Raw genomic sequence first — 15,753 nt, forward strand, 5'->3', positions numbered from 1 at the left:
TATCGATTGACCTAGTTCCCTCATTTTATCTTCTCTGTTCCCTGCATTTCTCCTATTTCAGTTTCTCTGGGCCTGCCCACTGCTTGATGTGTCTGGGACTTGTGTACAAGTCCATGCTTCATGGAAGTAAATTGCTAATGAATAGGAACTAACTAGGATCTTTTTGATCTGTTTCAGTCACCCTAGCAATAATATTTTAGTTTCCTTAACATATCTGGTGGAAGAACAGGTTTGCCTTTCCTGACCTCATTCTTAAAATATTTGGTGTGTACCTTCTTAAAAAGTAGCAAAGGACAAAGAAATAGTGATGAGAATGAATCACAAGACTAATAAACAAATGTAGCCCAACAATAGCAAAAAAAGGTGATACACCCCTTAGTGCTGTTTTTTTAGCCAGCTTCCTTTTGGCCCTGCTTTGGAGGTCAGACACATTTGTATCCAACTCACTGACATCAGTGGCGAACTCCAGTTTCCTCCAAGAGTGAGTAAATAACCCCAGTGATGTTACCCATGGTGAGGTCAGAAGACATTCTGTGATGATATTATTAATAATGAACACTGGTTAGACATCCTACATGGCTGGATCCTGACACACAGTCAGCACATAAATCCACCTGCACAAACTGTAGTCCCTGTCTGCAATGCCAGAGCTTGAATTTTTCTCCAAGGCATATGTGGGGATCACAGCTGGACATTTAGTTCAGTCTGGTTGCTAAGAGTGTAACAACAATAATGCCTCTTTTCCTTCTCATTTGGACACACTCCTGGTCCCCAGTGATTCCATAATCTCTCAAAGAAAAATATCCCCTCTTGCCCTCCCCTGAAAGTTGCATGCCAACAGCACCTGCTTGCACTTACCAGAGTTATGACCTGGAGTCATATTGTGGCAAAGACTTACGAGAGCTAACTTTTCCTTTCTTGCAGTGTCTTTGAGTGGATTTTGCATGTACCCTGGTGCTGGAAAAACTCCAACAGCAGACTGAAGGGAGGAGGGATGAATGTTACCTGCTCACCCCACAGAGAGGGAGGAGCTCCATTCTTCAAACATCAGCAGAGTTATAAGGAAGGTGTGTACTTAGAGCACTTCCTCAATGTGGAAGTTCAAGCACACAACGCTGAAGACCTGTCCTGAGGGTGCTCTAGGAAGTCTCCAGAGGGTCATTTCATGGGGGACAATCCTGCCAAGAATCATTATGCACAACTTAACCAGGGAGAAGAGAATGAGATGGTGAGTCCTATCTCTGTCAGGTCTTTCTCAACTTGAAGCAGCAGGTGGCACATGTTCTGCATTAAAATGCTATCGTCTGTAATTTAGTTTTGGCTGGTGGGAGTGTTCCCATAGCAGAAACATACATTTAGAAAGGGATATAATTTTTTTCAGCAGAAAGGCAATAAATTATATATGTTTGTGGATTTAATTGTTTATCCCCTCCAACAGGGGATGGCTGGACAGATTATTGATGTAGCATTGTAAATCTAGGTGCAGGTGATCTTATACGAGCTTAAGGGATAGGCCAGAGTGGTGTTCCTAACCATCTGACAGCTGAATCTCTGGGGTCAGATACAGTTAGGTGAGGACTGGGAATGTTTGCTTTCCCTGGAACATGTTATGCTCACAGAAATTATTAGCAAATGAAGTCTGTTGAACTGACAACACTATTCCGGCCTGAGCGCCTGTATAAAGCTGGATTTCTAAATACAGAACTACCATATTTCTTTCCAGAGTTTCCCAGGGAGGAGTATGTTTACATGAATTCCATAACATGTGGAAATAAGTCCTATGTTTACATGAAATATCTGATCTACTGCATGGTGCTTCTCTTAAATAGGGAGCCCAGTATACGACTGTAGTAAATGCAGTGCTTCTTAGCTGCTTTGGCATTTCTGTGTGTTATGGACCAGCTGCTGGTCACATGCATTTTGTCCGTCTAACAGATTCTGTTGGACGTGTCAGACCCATGATGAAGCTGTAAAACAACAATTCTCATGCATGTCTGGTAAATGCAATTCTTCACAAAATTCTCATGCTGCAGAGCCACTGTAGCTCTGCTGTGGGTGCGTGTAGGATTTCTGGGTGTACAAAGGCCCCAGGAAAGCTAGTGAAACAGTCACTTACAAGCTGACATGACTGTTTACTTCCAGAAATCCTGGAAAAATCTTCAAAATCTATTCACTGAGAATTCTACTTTAGTGAAAAAGAGGCCATGTCATAGAAAAATGTAGACATTTGTTATTCCTAAATACAAACATGGATTTTCAGTCCACTCTCTGCCTTCCAGGGGAGGGGAGATGTGTTTTGCGTAATGCAGACCTGGGTGATCTGGGGTGTGCTGGAGAATGCAGTACAGAGTCATCCAGCAGCATGAACTGAGCACTGCAGGAAGCACAAGGCACTGGCTGAGGGTGGGGACTAATTAGCTGAGTGCAACGCAGAACCCAACTGGCTCTGCTGCTGTTACTAAACCTGCTCGCAGCACCCCGCTCCTGGCTCTAGCCCTGGTGCTGATGTGCCTCTGCTCCCCAGCTCCAAACGCTGCTGCTTTTCTGTCTGTGCTCCACCCTGCCCCGTCCTTCTAGGACCATAAATACCCTGTCATTCTCTTCCCACTACTGGCACTGTCACTGGCAACACCAGAATTGAGCCTGAGCTAATTATGTTTAAGTGGACTGTCTGGACTCTGTAGAGGCACACTAATGTACCCTGCATGTCCAATTCCAGCTGTGCACTACTGGGACACCCAAGTTGTGCTTGCACAGAGCCAGCTATCCCAGTAATGCTCTTGTTTCTCACCAGTGTTATACTGAGCACATGTGCCATGCTCTCTGTGCCTGCAGTGAGCATGAGCAGTGCTCATTCACCTGGGGTTCCCACATGAAAATCACAGCAAAAAGATTGGCAAAGCAGTTGAGTAGTAGGTGCAATTAAAACCATAGACAACTTGTGCTACATTTGGCAGGTATGTATGTGTCTTTGTTACAATGTGTAGGAGAGAGAAAAACGTTATGAGCATGGTAGAGAGGAAGATAGCTGTGAGGAAGTCTGAGATACTCCAAGAGGATGAGGAAAAAACCAACCTGTGTACAGAAAGAGAGAACAGCTAGTGTGCGTATTTGTGCGAAAAAGAAAGTAATATGTAGGCGAGAGAAGTTGTGAAGAAAGAGATAAGGCTGTGTTTAAGCAGAGGAGGGAAGGACAATACATGAGGTAAAAGAGAAGACAGAAATTCTTTGTTAAAATTGTATTGTAAATATATAAAAAAGATTGTAAATATGTGCAGACATTCTTTGTTAAAGTTGTATATTTTAAATTATTGGCAGTCACAGCATATGGCACTGGCACATAATGGTCTCAGTGACCCTGCAACATTTTTTAAAAATTCTAAGCTATTAAAAATACTTTTCAACCTTATTTTTAACAGTCAGTTTAATCCACCTGAACCAAATTATTAACAAGAAGTTCTTGACTCCTCAAACAAGATCATATCACTTACTGTAATAATGTAACAGCTAACATTGTGCAGGTGCCAGTTCTTCCAGAGTGAAATAGTTCAAGTAATTTTGAAAGCATGCAGGTGGCTTATTTGGACTCTGGGCATACAATGCTTTCCTGTGTTGAACTATCTTTCCACTTTGCTGAGGAAAGTTGGGGAGCACTAATGGGAAGAAACACTTGTTTCTTGGTGCAGCTGAGATGCTAGGTAGTCCTGTATTTAAGAATAATCACTCTGGCTTAGGTAGTTTACCCTAGATATCCTTGTGTACATCTTTGCGATTATTTTACGTGGCTGGAGCACATTTGCCTGAATGAGAGTTCACTCTTCTGGTACTCAGCTAAAGCTTAGCAATGTGTATTTGGGACATGAAATAATATGCTCCTCTCTTCATAAGCATTTGTAGTACTGGAAAGATCTCAGTAGTGTGAGACTACTCTGGACACAGCAGCTTGCCCCAGAGAGGGATAATAGGTACAGCAATAGGAAGGCATTTTATTTTAGTAACTAGCTTGCCTTCCCCCCTCTTCCCCTCCCTTCAGAAAGATCTGCTTGAAGGTGTTTTTCAGAAGAATTGGTGGTGGAATAGAAAGAGGGAGGAAAACCACAGCTTTGTGCCCTCTGACAATTTGATGCTTCTCTCTGTACAGCTTGGGACTAACCATTCCCTTTCACAAACCCTGAAGTGCAAAGTGTAAGTCCTGCAGTGCAAACGGTTGTGATAGACTTTGACAGGCTGCAGCTTCGGGAAGGATTTGCCAGGAGCCCATCTTAAGCACGTGTTCTCCCTTTGCTTACGTCTGAAGGAATGGGACAGTGCCAGTCAGTCAGCTGGTGCACCCCAGTTTGCTGCTGTATATTGGCAGCTGCCTGCGTCCTTTGGGATGCCAAAATTTTGAAGGGAACCTGATCCAGGAATTTTATATACTTTGAGTTTGAAAAATCTGACTGACTCAATTTTAAGATAGAATCTGAAAGGCACAACCTTGTTCCTAATGGAATGATAGTGAATGTTGCTACTGGCTTCAGAGGGAACAGAAACAAACTTCTGATGAAGCAGGTTCTTGTTGGTAACAATGAGATTCATTTATTAAATTCTTTGTGAATCTTAACCAGTCTTTCAAGTCTAATCCTATTATCTGTTGTTATAGCAACAGGTTGTTCGTAACAGGGTACATTGGTGATTAGGTTGCCAGAAATATGATATTTCACAGCCACTGTTTAGGCTCTTTGCTGGTAGCTACAGGCCTTGTTTTCACCAAAGAAAAGGGTGCCTAAACTTGTTTGACTTTTGCATTTAAATTCTGCTGTGCAGATGACCTGATAGTTACAGGCAATTTTTCTTTTAAACTTAAGTAACAAAGGCTTGCTGGACACTAGAGTGATAAGCCCTTGGGTGCCGGCTTTGTATAATTGTAAAAGCAGCTAAGAACCTTTCCTGGAATAAGCACATTTTCTGCCAACTGAGCAGGTCTAGCAGCTTTTTCTGTCCAATACCATGGCACCTCTCTAGACCCTTCACTCACAAGTTAAACCATTTTGTTTTACTCACTCTCTGACTGTTGGGAGTCTCAAAAGAAAGGGAATGTTAACAGATGAGGCAACAGAATTTTATAATACACTACAGTTTATTAAAAATTATTCTACAGAGATGAGATGAGCCCTGCATACAGCCTCTTTTGTAGATAGTGCTACGTCCTGTGAGATAATGAGAAGCCCTTTGGAGTCTTAAAGATAGCTGATCTTAGCTTTGTTTTCTATCCTCTCTTAATCTGGTGCCCTGAAGAACCCAGGTTATTTGGCTGTGTTATATTATAACTGTCAAATGCACACACTGAGCCCTAAAATCCTGCTCACACAGTAGAAAAGTTGTCAAGTTGCAAATCTGTATTCATCAGAACTGTCTTCAAAAGAAGCATGTCTGCATCTGCATCAGCACAGCCTCTTTGTGCAATGAAATACAACCCAGCAAAAGTTATTCTCTTTTCCTTAACAACATAAAACCAACCTGACAGACACGTTCTTACTGGTGACATCAACACCAGGATTTCTGCCAGCCCTGAAAGTATTGTTTGCCATAGTGGACAAGCATTTGCTTGGAGATCTTTGTAGTATAGGCCTAACGAATCCTGAATAAGCTTGAAGAATTTCCAAACCCTAATTACTGTAAGGCATTCACGTGGCTAGATAAACCTGCTGAGAAACTTGCATTGTGTGTGTGCCTGTTCCCCCCTTCTTCATGCACATTGTGGATATGTCTGTTGTGGGTCAAATATTTGACAAGTGAGAAGTGTTTGTACTAATACTCCTTCTGTTTCAACAAGGAGTTATTTACAATCTAAATGTTTTTTTAATGAATGTAGCATTCATTGCTATAGTCCTTCCAGCTGAAGGCACAGGGTCAGGAAAAACACCTCAGCCTGAACAGAACATGTTATTCTGAAGTTAAGTATTGAAAGCTTCTGGCCCAGGGGACTTTGGCACAAGTTAGATTTGGAGCTCAGTCTATTTCCCTGTCCAGCTTTGTTTTGGAACGATGTGGCTCAGGTAACCTCCTCCAGACATTTCCAAACTGTGGGAAATGCTTTGCTTTGGCTTTAGAGTCCTGCATGGACATCCAGATGCAAGACAGCAGTTAACATTTGATGTTTATTCTTTCCCAGCTTAATTCTTGTAGAGCTCCTGAACACCTACATTCAGAAATGTCACATTCATCAAGACACAAACCAACGAACCTGAACCAATACCTGTCTTCATAGAGCAGAATGGGCACTGGGTCAGAACAGCTCAAGGGACTCTGTCTCTCTTTCTCATCTCTTGTGAAAAGCAACAAGATCCAGCAGACAGTGTAGCGGATGTCTTAAGAGCATGGCCTTTTTTCCCCAGATGAGCTGTTTTCCTTGTCTTCCTCCCTCCTTGTTTTCAAGATGATGAATACTGGTGCATGCCTGGTTTTGGGAAGCGTCTTGAGATCTAAAAGTTCAAACCATTTTTTTGAGGGGAAACTGCTCTGGGAAACGAAGGCCTGGAAACATATCCAGGCATAGGGAGACTCATACCTATTTTGATATGCAGGTGCATGGTTTCCTAGGCAGGGTAAGACAAAGTCTACCCTAGCTCTATGGTTATGTTGTCATAGCAGGCCTGGGGAGTCATTCAGCATTTCAGCAGAGAACACTGTCAACGGAAGATGATCCCAACTGACTGTCAATCATATGCCGAATGCCCACCCTCTCCCTTATTAATTGCATTAACTACAGCCTTATTGACTTTTCAGACTTTGGGTGTAAGGCACAAAAGCTGGAAATTAAAGGAATGATTCACTGGCAGAAGCAAGATGCACATGGCAGCAATCTCATTCTTCCCCACCCTGATATTCATGCCCATCCCAATTTGAAAATATTATTCCAGTTATTCCAGGTCGAGCCATATACTGGAGGAAGTCCGAAGGCATGTTCTTTTAACAGTTCTTCCCTTAGGCATCTCTGTCTCCTTGAGAATTCCTTTGCCTTGCTGACAAGCTGTAAAGTCTGGATCCAAGCATCTGGATCTTGCTAGTAAGCCATTGCTGTGAACAGTAAGTTCACATCGTTCTATGTACTGTTCTGTATCCTGGTGCTGGCACTAATTTTGTAACCTTTTTATTAAGGATACAACTAGACAGAGGGGAATGGTGAGCCCTTTACCTGTTCATAGGAGCATGTGAAAATAGCACGTGACTGCCACATCAACCACCTTCTAGCAACCTTTCCTGCCTGCTGGCCTCCATGAGCTTCCTTCTCCCTGATGCAGAGTTGTCTTACTCTCTTGGACTCCTCAGAGATTATAGAAGCCTTTGAAAATGCTGAGTGTGTGCATCTCGAGGTGGTATAACCAGGTCCTGTGCAATGCAGGCCACTTCCCTGTGTAGATTACCATATTTTTTGCCCACAGTTGCCAATTTTTTCCCTTTAGAAACCACATCAAGATTACCTAGGAGGATAGAGTCTGTCTTTTGGAGAATGACATAGAGCAGGTAGGCTGAGGCAGCATGTGGAACCTCTGGGTAGGGCCTGCATTTCGCACAACAAGCAAAGACACCAGCACAGAACCAGGAATTATGCATTACTCATCCTTCCAATTACACTGCCTTTTCTTCTTACCTTATGAATGGATCTTGCAATATCTGTGGCTGCAGATATCTGATCTTCAGAAGCAGATTGCACAATTGCTGCAGATATACTATGAAGAAGAGATTGAGGAATCTTAACCCTTACGTTAGCAAATTCTCCTGGTCACCCAATGTAATTGAAGCCAAGCAATCTCCCATCTTAGATCAGGGCTGGGTCTCCTCTATAAATGCACTGTATACATTTCACTTCACCTTTACCAAGTCCCTGCTAGCAGTACTGAGAGGGAATTTGGCCGTGGTACCAAGATCTGACAGCTCTTAAACTGTAATGTTGACAGTCATCCCTTTGAAGTTTTGGGCAAGTCATCTTGCCTCACTGTAACTATTTCCCCAGCTTTAAAAGTGGAATAATAATACCCATTCATACAGCTGCAGTGAGTAGCTTCCTTTAGCCCACCGAACATGTAAAGCATTCTGCAAGTGATCATTAGTTGTTCTCACTAACAGTTATTATTACTGTTTTGGGCTGTTAGGGCACTAACATATTGGCAAGATCCAAAATTCCCATACTGGAGCTATCATGGAAGCTGGTAACAGCCCACAAAGGCTGGGTCTGTGCCGAGTTGTGCCAAGCAGCTCCAGCTGGTGCAGCCACACAGTGCCATTCGGCACCATGCAGAGACAGACACTAGCTGAGTCTCTGAAGCGTAGGGGCATTGACGCAGACTCACTGCTATGGCAGGATAGCAGCAGTGCTTCTGAATCCAAACCAGACACTGTCTCAGCTGCTGCAGTGGGTGTGCACCAGCCTTCATCCCCTAGTGCAGCCGTACTCAAGTTCTTCGGCCATCTCACTCAGTGACCTTAAAAAAGCTGACTTAGGGCCTAAAGATTAGGGCCTCTATATTTTGATATTATTCCAACTCATGCACACATATAACAGTGTCTCATGCTGAGCTTCACAGCTACATAAAACTATTTTAGGAGTTGGGTCAGACTACAGCAATCCCGATTTTGTGAAGGTGGATGAAAACTTCTGTGGTACATACAAAATTTTTTTATGGTCATGTTTAGGACACACAAAGAAGCCAAATACAAGTTCTAAGAGTTGTTTTTTCACAGTACCATACCAAGCTGTACCTATGGAAGAGCAGTGGATGATGGGAAAATGTAGTATCCCAGGTGTTTCTTTAAGAGAAATAGTAATAATTTTTTCCTTGTCTTTGCTGCACAGGAGATTTTTGGCTACAAAACCCAAAGATGCCGAAAGGCCCTGTGCATTGCTGGATACATCTTGTCCTGTGGGGCTCTGCTGCTGCTCTTTTACTGGAAGCCGGAGTGGGATGTGTGGGCAAACTGCATACGCTGCAGCTTGGAAGAAGCGGACATTGTTCTCCTTAGAACAACAGTAGGTACCTACTTTAAATTAGTCCCTAGTATGTAGTTAATTGGAAGTTGACTAATTGGAAGGAATCCAGTTAGCTGGAATCTCTTAAAACACTGATTTCCTGCAATAATATCTTGTGTTTACCATCACTGATCTAAAGAACACTCAAGTATTTCACAAATTATGTGTAAGATGATGATTGGAATGGAGGGTGACAGCAGATCAGACAACAAGCTGAAGGAAATTGGGGTGAAAAAACTGTAATATATGTGGTTTCATGACTGTGTTATTTGCTTTCAGTCCTTCCTCCCCCCTTCCACCATTTCTATGCTTTTTTACATTGCAGATCTGTGGTTCAGATTCTAAAGTTTAATTGGCGCTGTCCAGCAGATCCTTTTTCCCTCACTTGGCCATCCTGGTGAAGTTGTCTCTCTCTCCCAAAATTTAGCCAGTGGGCCAAACCAAAGATTTGCCCAGCTCTGTCCTCAGCAGTGTCCAACAGTGAGTGATGAGGGATCAGTAAAAGGAAGAGGGCAAGCTCACAGCGCTTGTTTTCTTGGCTGTATGTTTCCATTTTCCATCAGCCCTTCCCCATGTCCAATAAGCCTGCAATCCTGCAGTTAATGCTTACAGGGCTGTTATGTTTTGCTGGTAGTCTCCTAGTATAGATTTCTATCTGTTGAGGACTGCACTGCAGCACTGCAACATACACAAACACTGATTTTGTTTCAAGCAAGGTACTGCAACACTCAAAGAAGCCAACTGAGACTTGACTCTGAATCCCAGCTAAATGTGAATACTCCAGGAGCTGGCAGGGCTGGTTTACTTACAGAAGTTTGATGTGTTCTGCTTCAAAGATTCCTGAACAATGGCATTTGCAAAATGTGCAGTTGCAAAATGGATCACTTGCTGCCACTGTATTTGAGCTGCATTCTTACATGAGCAGAGCAGCATGCAGTTAAAATCTTGGGTTTGAAAATCATGGATCTGCCTGTTGAATATTTTGTATTGAAACAATCTGCATTCTAATAGGCTGGGGGTATGTATTTTTTTTAAGAGGCATATTAGGTTTAATCTGCCTTTTTAATCATCAGTTCAGTTTGCATTTTTAATTACCTATTTTGTGTGTCATTTTAAATGGATTTGCCATGCCAAACACTTTTCAAATAAATGAGTTTCTAAATGATCCTTTATGTAATTAAAAAAGAATTGAATCATACTGAACATTCTTCTTACCAGGAAGCTCTCGCAAAGCATGCTCTGGGCATTTGGCAATTGCAGATTTCCTTCATGGTCCTTTGTATTAAAAGGCCAGTTTTGTTCTGTCTCTACATTCTGTCAGTTCTCAAATATGATGGCTACTGCTAATGAGGATACAAGTAATCCCATCAGCTTGATCCTTGGAATTCTCTTTTGCTTCACATAAAACCTTCATTCATAATTCATCATTATCTGCAATTGCAATATAAGAGCCTATTAACTCACTTTTGTTATTGAATTTTGACTCACTTCAGTTGAAATAATGAGCACCTGTGTTACTCACTACTTCCCATCTTCATCTGCATCCCAATGTCTACTAATTATGAAATTTAAATTAAAGATAAATATCAGAAAATAGATGTTATTCTACTCAAAATACCAGTTTAAGAAGAAAAGTGCACAAATAAATAAGATATGTAGACATTATTAAAGTTCTTTTTTGAACCCTTAAATTATTTAAAAGTACTCATATTGGCACAGATTTTTTTTTTTTTTCCTGTTATCATTTCCAAATGAAGTTTAATAACTCTGCTTTCAGAACCTGGCTGGCTGAAGTAATCAGCTTTTTCCATCTGCCAAACTGCTCACACACTGAATATGATATATGTCAGTCTCATAACTGGCTTTAATGCTTGTAGTTCAGTGTTTGGGGCTGAAAATTAACATGAGAGTACTTAATATAGTAGTTGTTCTAATCTCTAAGACTGTACTACCAACACCACTTACCAGGCAGTTCCAACATTGAACTTATTTTATAATAATAAGTAGCGAGATCATGAACCGTTTGTGGCAAAAGCTTGCCTAAGGTTCTATAAGGGAGGCATGGTGCTAACACACTTGTTCCAATGAAGTGTTAACACAGAAAGCACTGTGAAAAGGTTTTGGCACTAAGCATCCATTTTTCAGTACCTTGCTATCTCTCTTTTGATCTTCCCTTTACAGTAGGGTCACTGCATCTCAGACTGTCCTGTACTGTTTGCTTGTCCTAGATCATGACCTGGGTGTTCATATTCCATCCTTATCAGCCAAGCACCAGACCTGTGGTCAATGAATTATTTGCAGTACTCACATTTTGACAGGACCATGGTTCTGCTCCCTTTCTGCTGATTTATGTATGAGGCACAGGTGGTGGGAGGCTCCTGTTGGTTAGTGCTTTAAAAAAAACGGATCAGTGCTCTGGAAAGGCGTTCTGTAATAATTCACTCCAAGGTCATAGTGAGTTTGGTCTGATTTTGAGGGAAATTGTGACACTTCTCTTTTACATTAATTTAGGATGAATTTCGGATTTATTCTCGTAAGACTGTGACCTGGATCTCTGTGTCTGCATTTACCAAAAGTAGGCCAGATTATCCAGCCACTGCTGAGGAAGACTCTATCTTCAGCAAAGCCATAATGAAGCCAAGTTTGCAAGTAAGTAGAATATTCCCTGCAGCATGGGGAAGATGATAGCAAATCTCAGCCACACTTCGAGTAGTGAAAGTGAGCTGTGAACTGCCAGCTAAGGAACTTGCAGCTTGATGAACACAGTGAGCTTTTTGGAGAACTGTACTCACCTCTATAAAAATCCTCTCCTACTCTGAGGTGGGTTATGAAAAAAGGATCCTCACTACTCCTGAGAGAAGACCTACTTTATAAACAGGAGAGCTTCGAGGCACTGGGGTTGGCAGTAAAGAATCAGACTTCTAGATTAAAAACTCATTCCTGGCATAGGAATCAAGGAATTTAGGCTGGCTGTGTGTCTGAAGGGAAACTGTGAGGAACTGAACATCAAAGGTCCCACAGTAACATGAAAACAGGGGTGAGTGTAGCTGAGGGGAATAGGACAGAAAAGTGCCTAGGCAGAGCTGCCTCAGTATTTCCAGGAATGTTTCATCAAGGAGGGTCTGAAACACAGTTTGCTTTCTTGCCTTTTTATGCACCAATTTGTGCTTTAAAATACATTTGCTGCAATCAGGTCTTGTGGTGTTGGCCGTTCCTGCCAGAATGTACCCTGGTCTCTGCCAGTTCCGTAGCTTTGAGAATCCCAGTGATGCACTGGGGAGAAGGTAGATGATTAATCGATCCAAGCAGATCACAAGGTCCTTCATGAGTTGCATAAATTTAATTATCCCCGTTTTAGAACAAGCACCAGACGGTTCAGTTATATGTCTTGCTTAGCATTACATGTTAAATTGGTGTGAGCAATAGGAATGCAATGGTACATTTGCTAATAACTGGCTTTTGTTTATAAATAATAGATCACTGTGCTAGGGAACACATACAAGAGCTACATTAAATTCCAGGGAATAGATTTCTAACTTGTTAGCATTTATTTTTATATCTACAGCAATTTTTAGAAGATATTTTCGTTATAAACCTAACTTCAGCTGAGCAAAGCTGTTGGTATTACTGCTGGTTTGTGTGGGTATATATTAATGTACACAGGAAAGTTTAGTGCCAGCTAGTTTAATCAACTGGCACAGTATGAAAGTGAAGACCGGTTTGTAACATTCTTCAGAGGATTGAATTAGTAACATAAAAAAGCCCAATATACCCCTCAAATAATAGGCTCTTTGAACAGCACTTTTCTATCAATCAAAACATCTAGATAGAAAAGAACTGATTTCAAAGCAGCAAAGAGCAAACAGTTTAACCCTTCACTAGCAATTCAGAAGCCCCTACGTACATGTGAGTTATAAAATTTGGTTGTCATTTAAGCTACCTGAGTCCATAGAGTTATGCGTAGCACCCAAGAGCAATGTGTAGTGCCCAAGAGCTGTCCAAGGACCTGTTCCAGCAGTGAGTTGACTCTCTGATTTCCCACTCCAGTTTTTAGCATTGCAAACATGACAGCTCCTATCACATGAAATCCTAACTACAGGCCTCTTGTTAGGTTAATGACTGTGGTTATAGCTCCATTTTGAGTCAGTGTGTGAACTGAGTATAGATTTCATTGGCCTATAATAATGCTTATAGCACCGGGTAAGGAGAGTCCCCTAGAGCTGATTTCTTTATTGCTTATGTGTATAGGTGTATAGTCGTGCCTTCTGCCAGCTGATACGAAGTGCCATTATCTCTGATAGGCATCGTTACTGTTGCGCAGGACAGGACAGACTCCTTTTGCAAGTTATAAATGGCAGTGTGTGCTCCTAATGGGTAACTGCTCTGCAAGGGCTTAGCATTAGCAGTGACTCAGTAAGTATCCTGGGACGGTCCCTCTTGTCTGTTGGCATATCTGTTCAGCTGAAGGACTTGGCACCATGCCTGCAAACTGCCCAAAGTCTCCTGCTTCCCTCAAAGCCAGTCAGAAGATAAGGAAGTTGTTGACTGAAGATGGGCTTTGACAACTGCCTGCGTACCTGTCACTGCATCAGTGGTCTCTTCCCTTCATTCTGTGAAATGAGAGTGAGGACTGTATTCCTTGCTTCACAAAATGGGGAGAATGCTGCTTTGTAAAGCTCTGTAAAGCTTACTGGGACAGGGATCCCACTCTGTAACACAGTAAATGCAGTTCTGTCTTCTCTCCCTCCCTGTCCCCAATATAATTTGCTTTATCTGTGCTTGACTGCAGTGAGGATCACTAGCTGAGTTCTGTGAGCTGGCCTGGGAGGATTTTTGTTTGCTGTATTGCATATATTGTTGTCCCTCTCTTGTTTTGCAGGTGAAAAGTATCCAAGTACAAAAAATCCGCTATGTCTGGAATATCTATGCAAAACATTTCCAGAAAGTTGGGTGAGTTCAGTGCTTGGTTACACAAGTCTCTGAAGAAGTCAAGCTTCTTTGTGAATGATGTGCTAAGGAAAACACTTACTTTATATTTTAGAGCCCTAGAAGACCACCACACTTGCTCAGCTATACATGCCAGATTTGGTTCTGGTCTCACCTGCAATGAACAGAATGTCAGGTACACATTTTAAAACACAAGTACTCAACATATGGATTCAAAGAGATGTAACTTTACTGCTGTTGGTGCACTTTTATTGAATTTCTTGTGTATACATTAATACGTGCATAATTTTAGATGAAATGGCCATGCATGAAAAATTGAATGAAAAGGGCTAGAGAATGTGTATTCCTTGTTTTTGAAATGCCTCAGTATTCATCACTGTTATTGTTCTTAATCAGGAAGTAAGTATCTCCCCTAATTAACTCCAAGCAGTTCTTATTTGGAGTAACAGAAAGTCTCCATGAGATGGTGCAGATAGGTTGTGTGTGTGCTTTCTTCAGTGGAGCTCTATGGAGTTGTATCAAACTTCTATATCAATTAGTTCTGACCACTGAAGTTATTTTCACAAACTACTGTATCATTAGACAATTTACAGAATAGGTACTCCTGAAACTGCTAAAAAGAAGTGATCTTCAGTAGATTAAATACTGAAAATCTAGCTCCTGACCTTAGCTCATGTTGAATCTTACATTCAAATCACCCTTAACTTTATGCAAAATTATTTGGGTTTGGATTTTTTAGTTTTAGGTCCAGAATTCCTTTGTTCATGGTGCTTCAAAGGAATTTTTGAGTGATATAAGCATTTGCCTAAAAGGCTGTGTACCACCTCTTGTCTGTTCAAGTAGATTTCACTGGTACAGTCATCTTTTCTGACAGAAGCACTGTAGGGGCATTTAATTTTTTATCTTTTTCTTGGAGAAAGATCTTCATAGCCTTTAAACTAGGATTGATACAATAAATCCTAGCTCTCAGGGCTATTGAAAGCTGCAGGTTCTTGAGAGAGCTACACTGTCACTATTTTATCTGCAAGTGTTGTATCTTTATTCCATACAGGAGAGTTATATGTGGGCCAAACACTATTGATGTTCCAGTGATCCCTATTTGGAAACTACTCGTCAAAGAGGTAGAGCATTTCTGTTGCTTTTATTCTACGCTACTTGCGGAGGCAGAGTGTGCATATAGAATATGACGGATTCCTTGTCTGAATTAGTTTCCGGATATTCGCTCATCAAACACACTCCTTTTTCAAATTCTGTTTAAAGCTGTTCCATGAAATCACCATAAATTCATTTGCTCTCTGTTGTTCCCTATCCTCCATCCCCATGCCTGTATGGCAGCTTGGTATTTGTATGTGTGTCCTGGGAGCTCATTCTGTTGGCCTTGCAAGGGTCGGTGAATGTTTACAAGCTGCTCTGGAAATGAGACCTTCTGGGCAAAGGCTGTTTCTTAATCAGCAGAGGCGAAATGAGTGGCAGTAGCTGGCATATGCTTACAGCTGCAGAGAGATGCATGAGCTCATGACTCGGCACAGCACCAGGTAAAGCACCGGTCCCCTTTTCAGGCAGGGGTTGGCTATATGTGGCCTAAACAGTGTTTGTGATGTGTCTGTGGTATGTGAGCTCCATCCTCACAGCACAGCCTGCTGCTTTCTCACTTTTGTTACATTTCTTGTAAAAAATTAAGAAAAACAAGGCTTGGCCTGAGCTATTCATATCCCAAATAACATCCTATTGGTCCAGATTATGTGGCCCTTCTATCAGATGAAGGTGATCTGATCTGATTAGACTGAAGCTAGTGC

The 15,753-nt window shown here is 41.7% G+C and overlaps 1 protein-coding gene across 1 annotated transcript in view; it reads left to right on the forward strand.

Annotated features, from left to right (window-relative positions):
• Positions 1 to 1,094: 1,094 nt before the first annotated feature.
• The window catches only part of ATP13A4 (ATPase type 13A4), a 39,811-nt gene continuing 25,152 nt past the window's right edge, over positions 1,095 to 15,753 (forward strand). The window contains 6 exon segments of the mRNA XM_010147148.1: positions 1,095 to 1,228; positions 8,837 to 9,010; positions 11,522 to 11,659; positions 13,890 to 13,960; positions 14,052 to 14,132; positions 15,009 to 15,078. Of these exon segments, the coding sequence (XP_010145450.1) occupies positions 1,166 to 1,228; positions 8,837 to 9,010; positions 11,522 to 11,659; positions 13,890 to 13,960; positions 14,052 to 14,132; positions 15,009 to 15,078 (597 nt within the window). The 5' untranslated portion in view covers positions 1,095 to 1,165.

The sequence above is a fragment of the Eurypyga helias genome, unplaced genomic scaffold (assembly GCF_000690775.1).
Source record: "Eurypyga helias isolate BGI_N326 unplaced genomic scaffold, ASM69077v1 scaffold5060, whole genome shotgun sequence".
Taxonomy (NCBI): Eukaryota; Metazoa; Chordata; class Aves; order Eurypygiformes; family Eurypygidae; genus Eurypyga; species Eurypyga helias.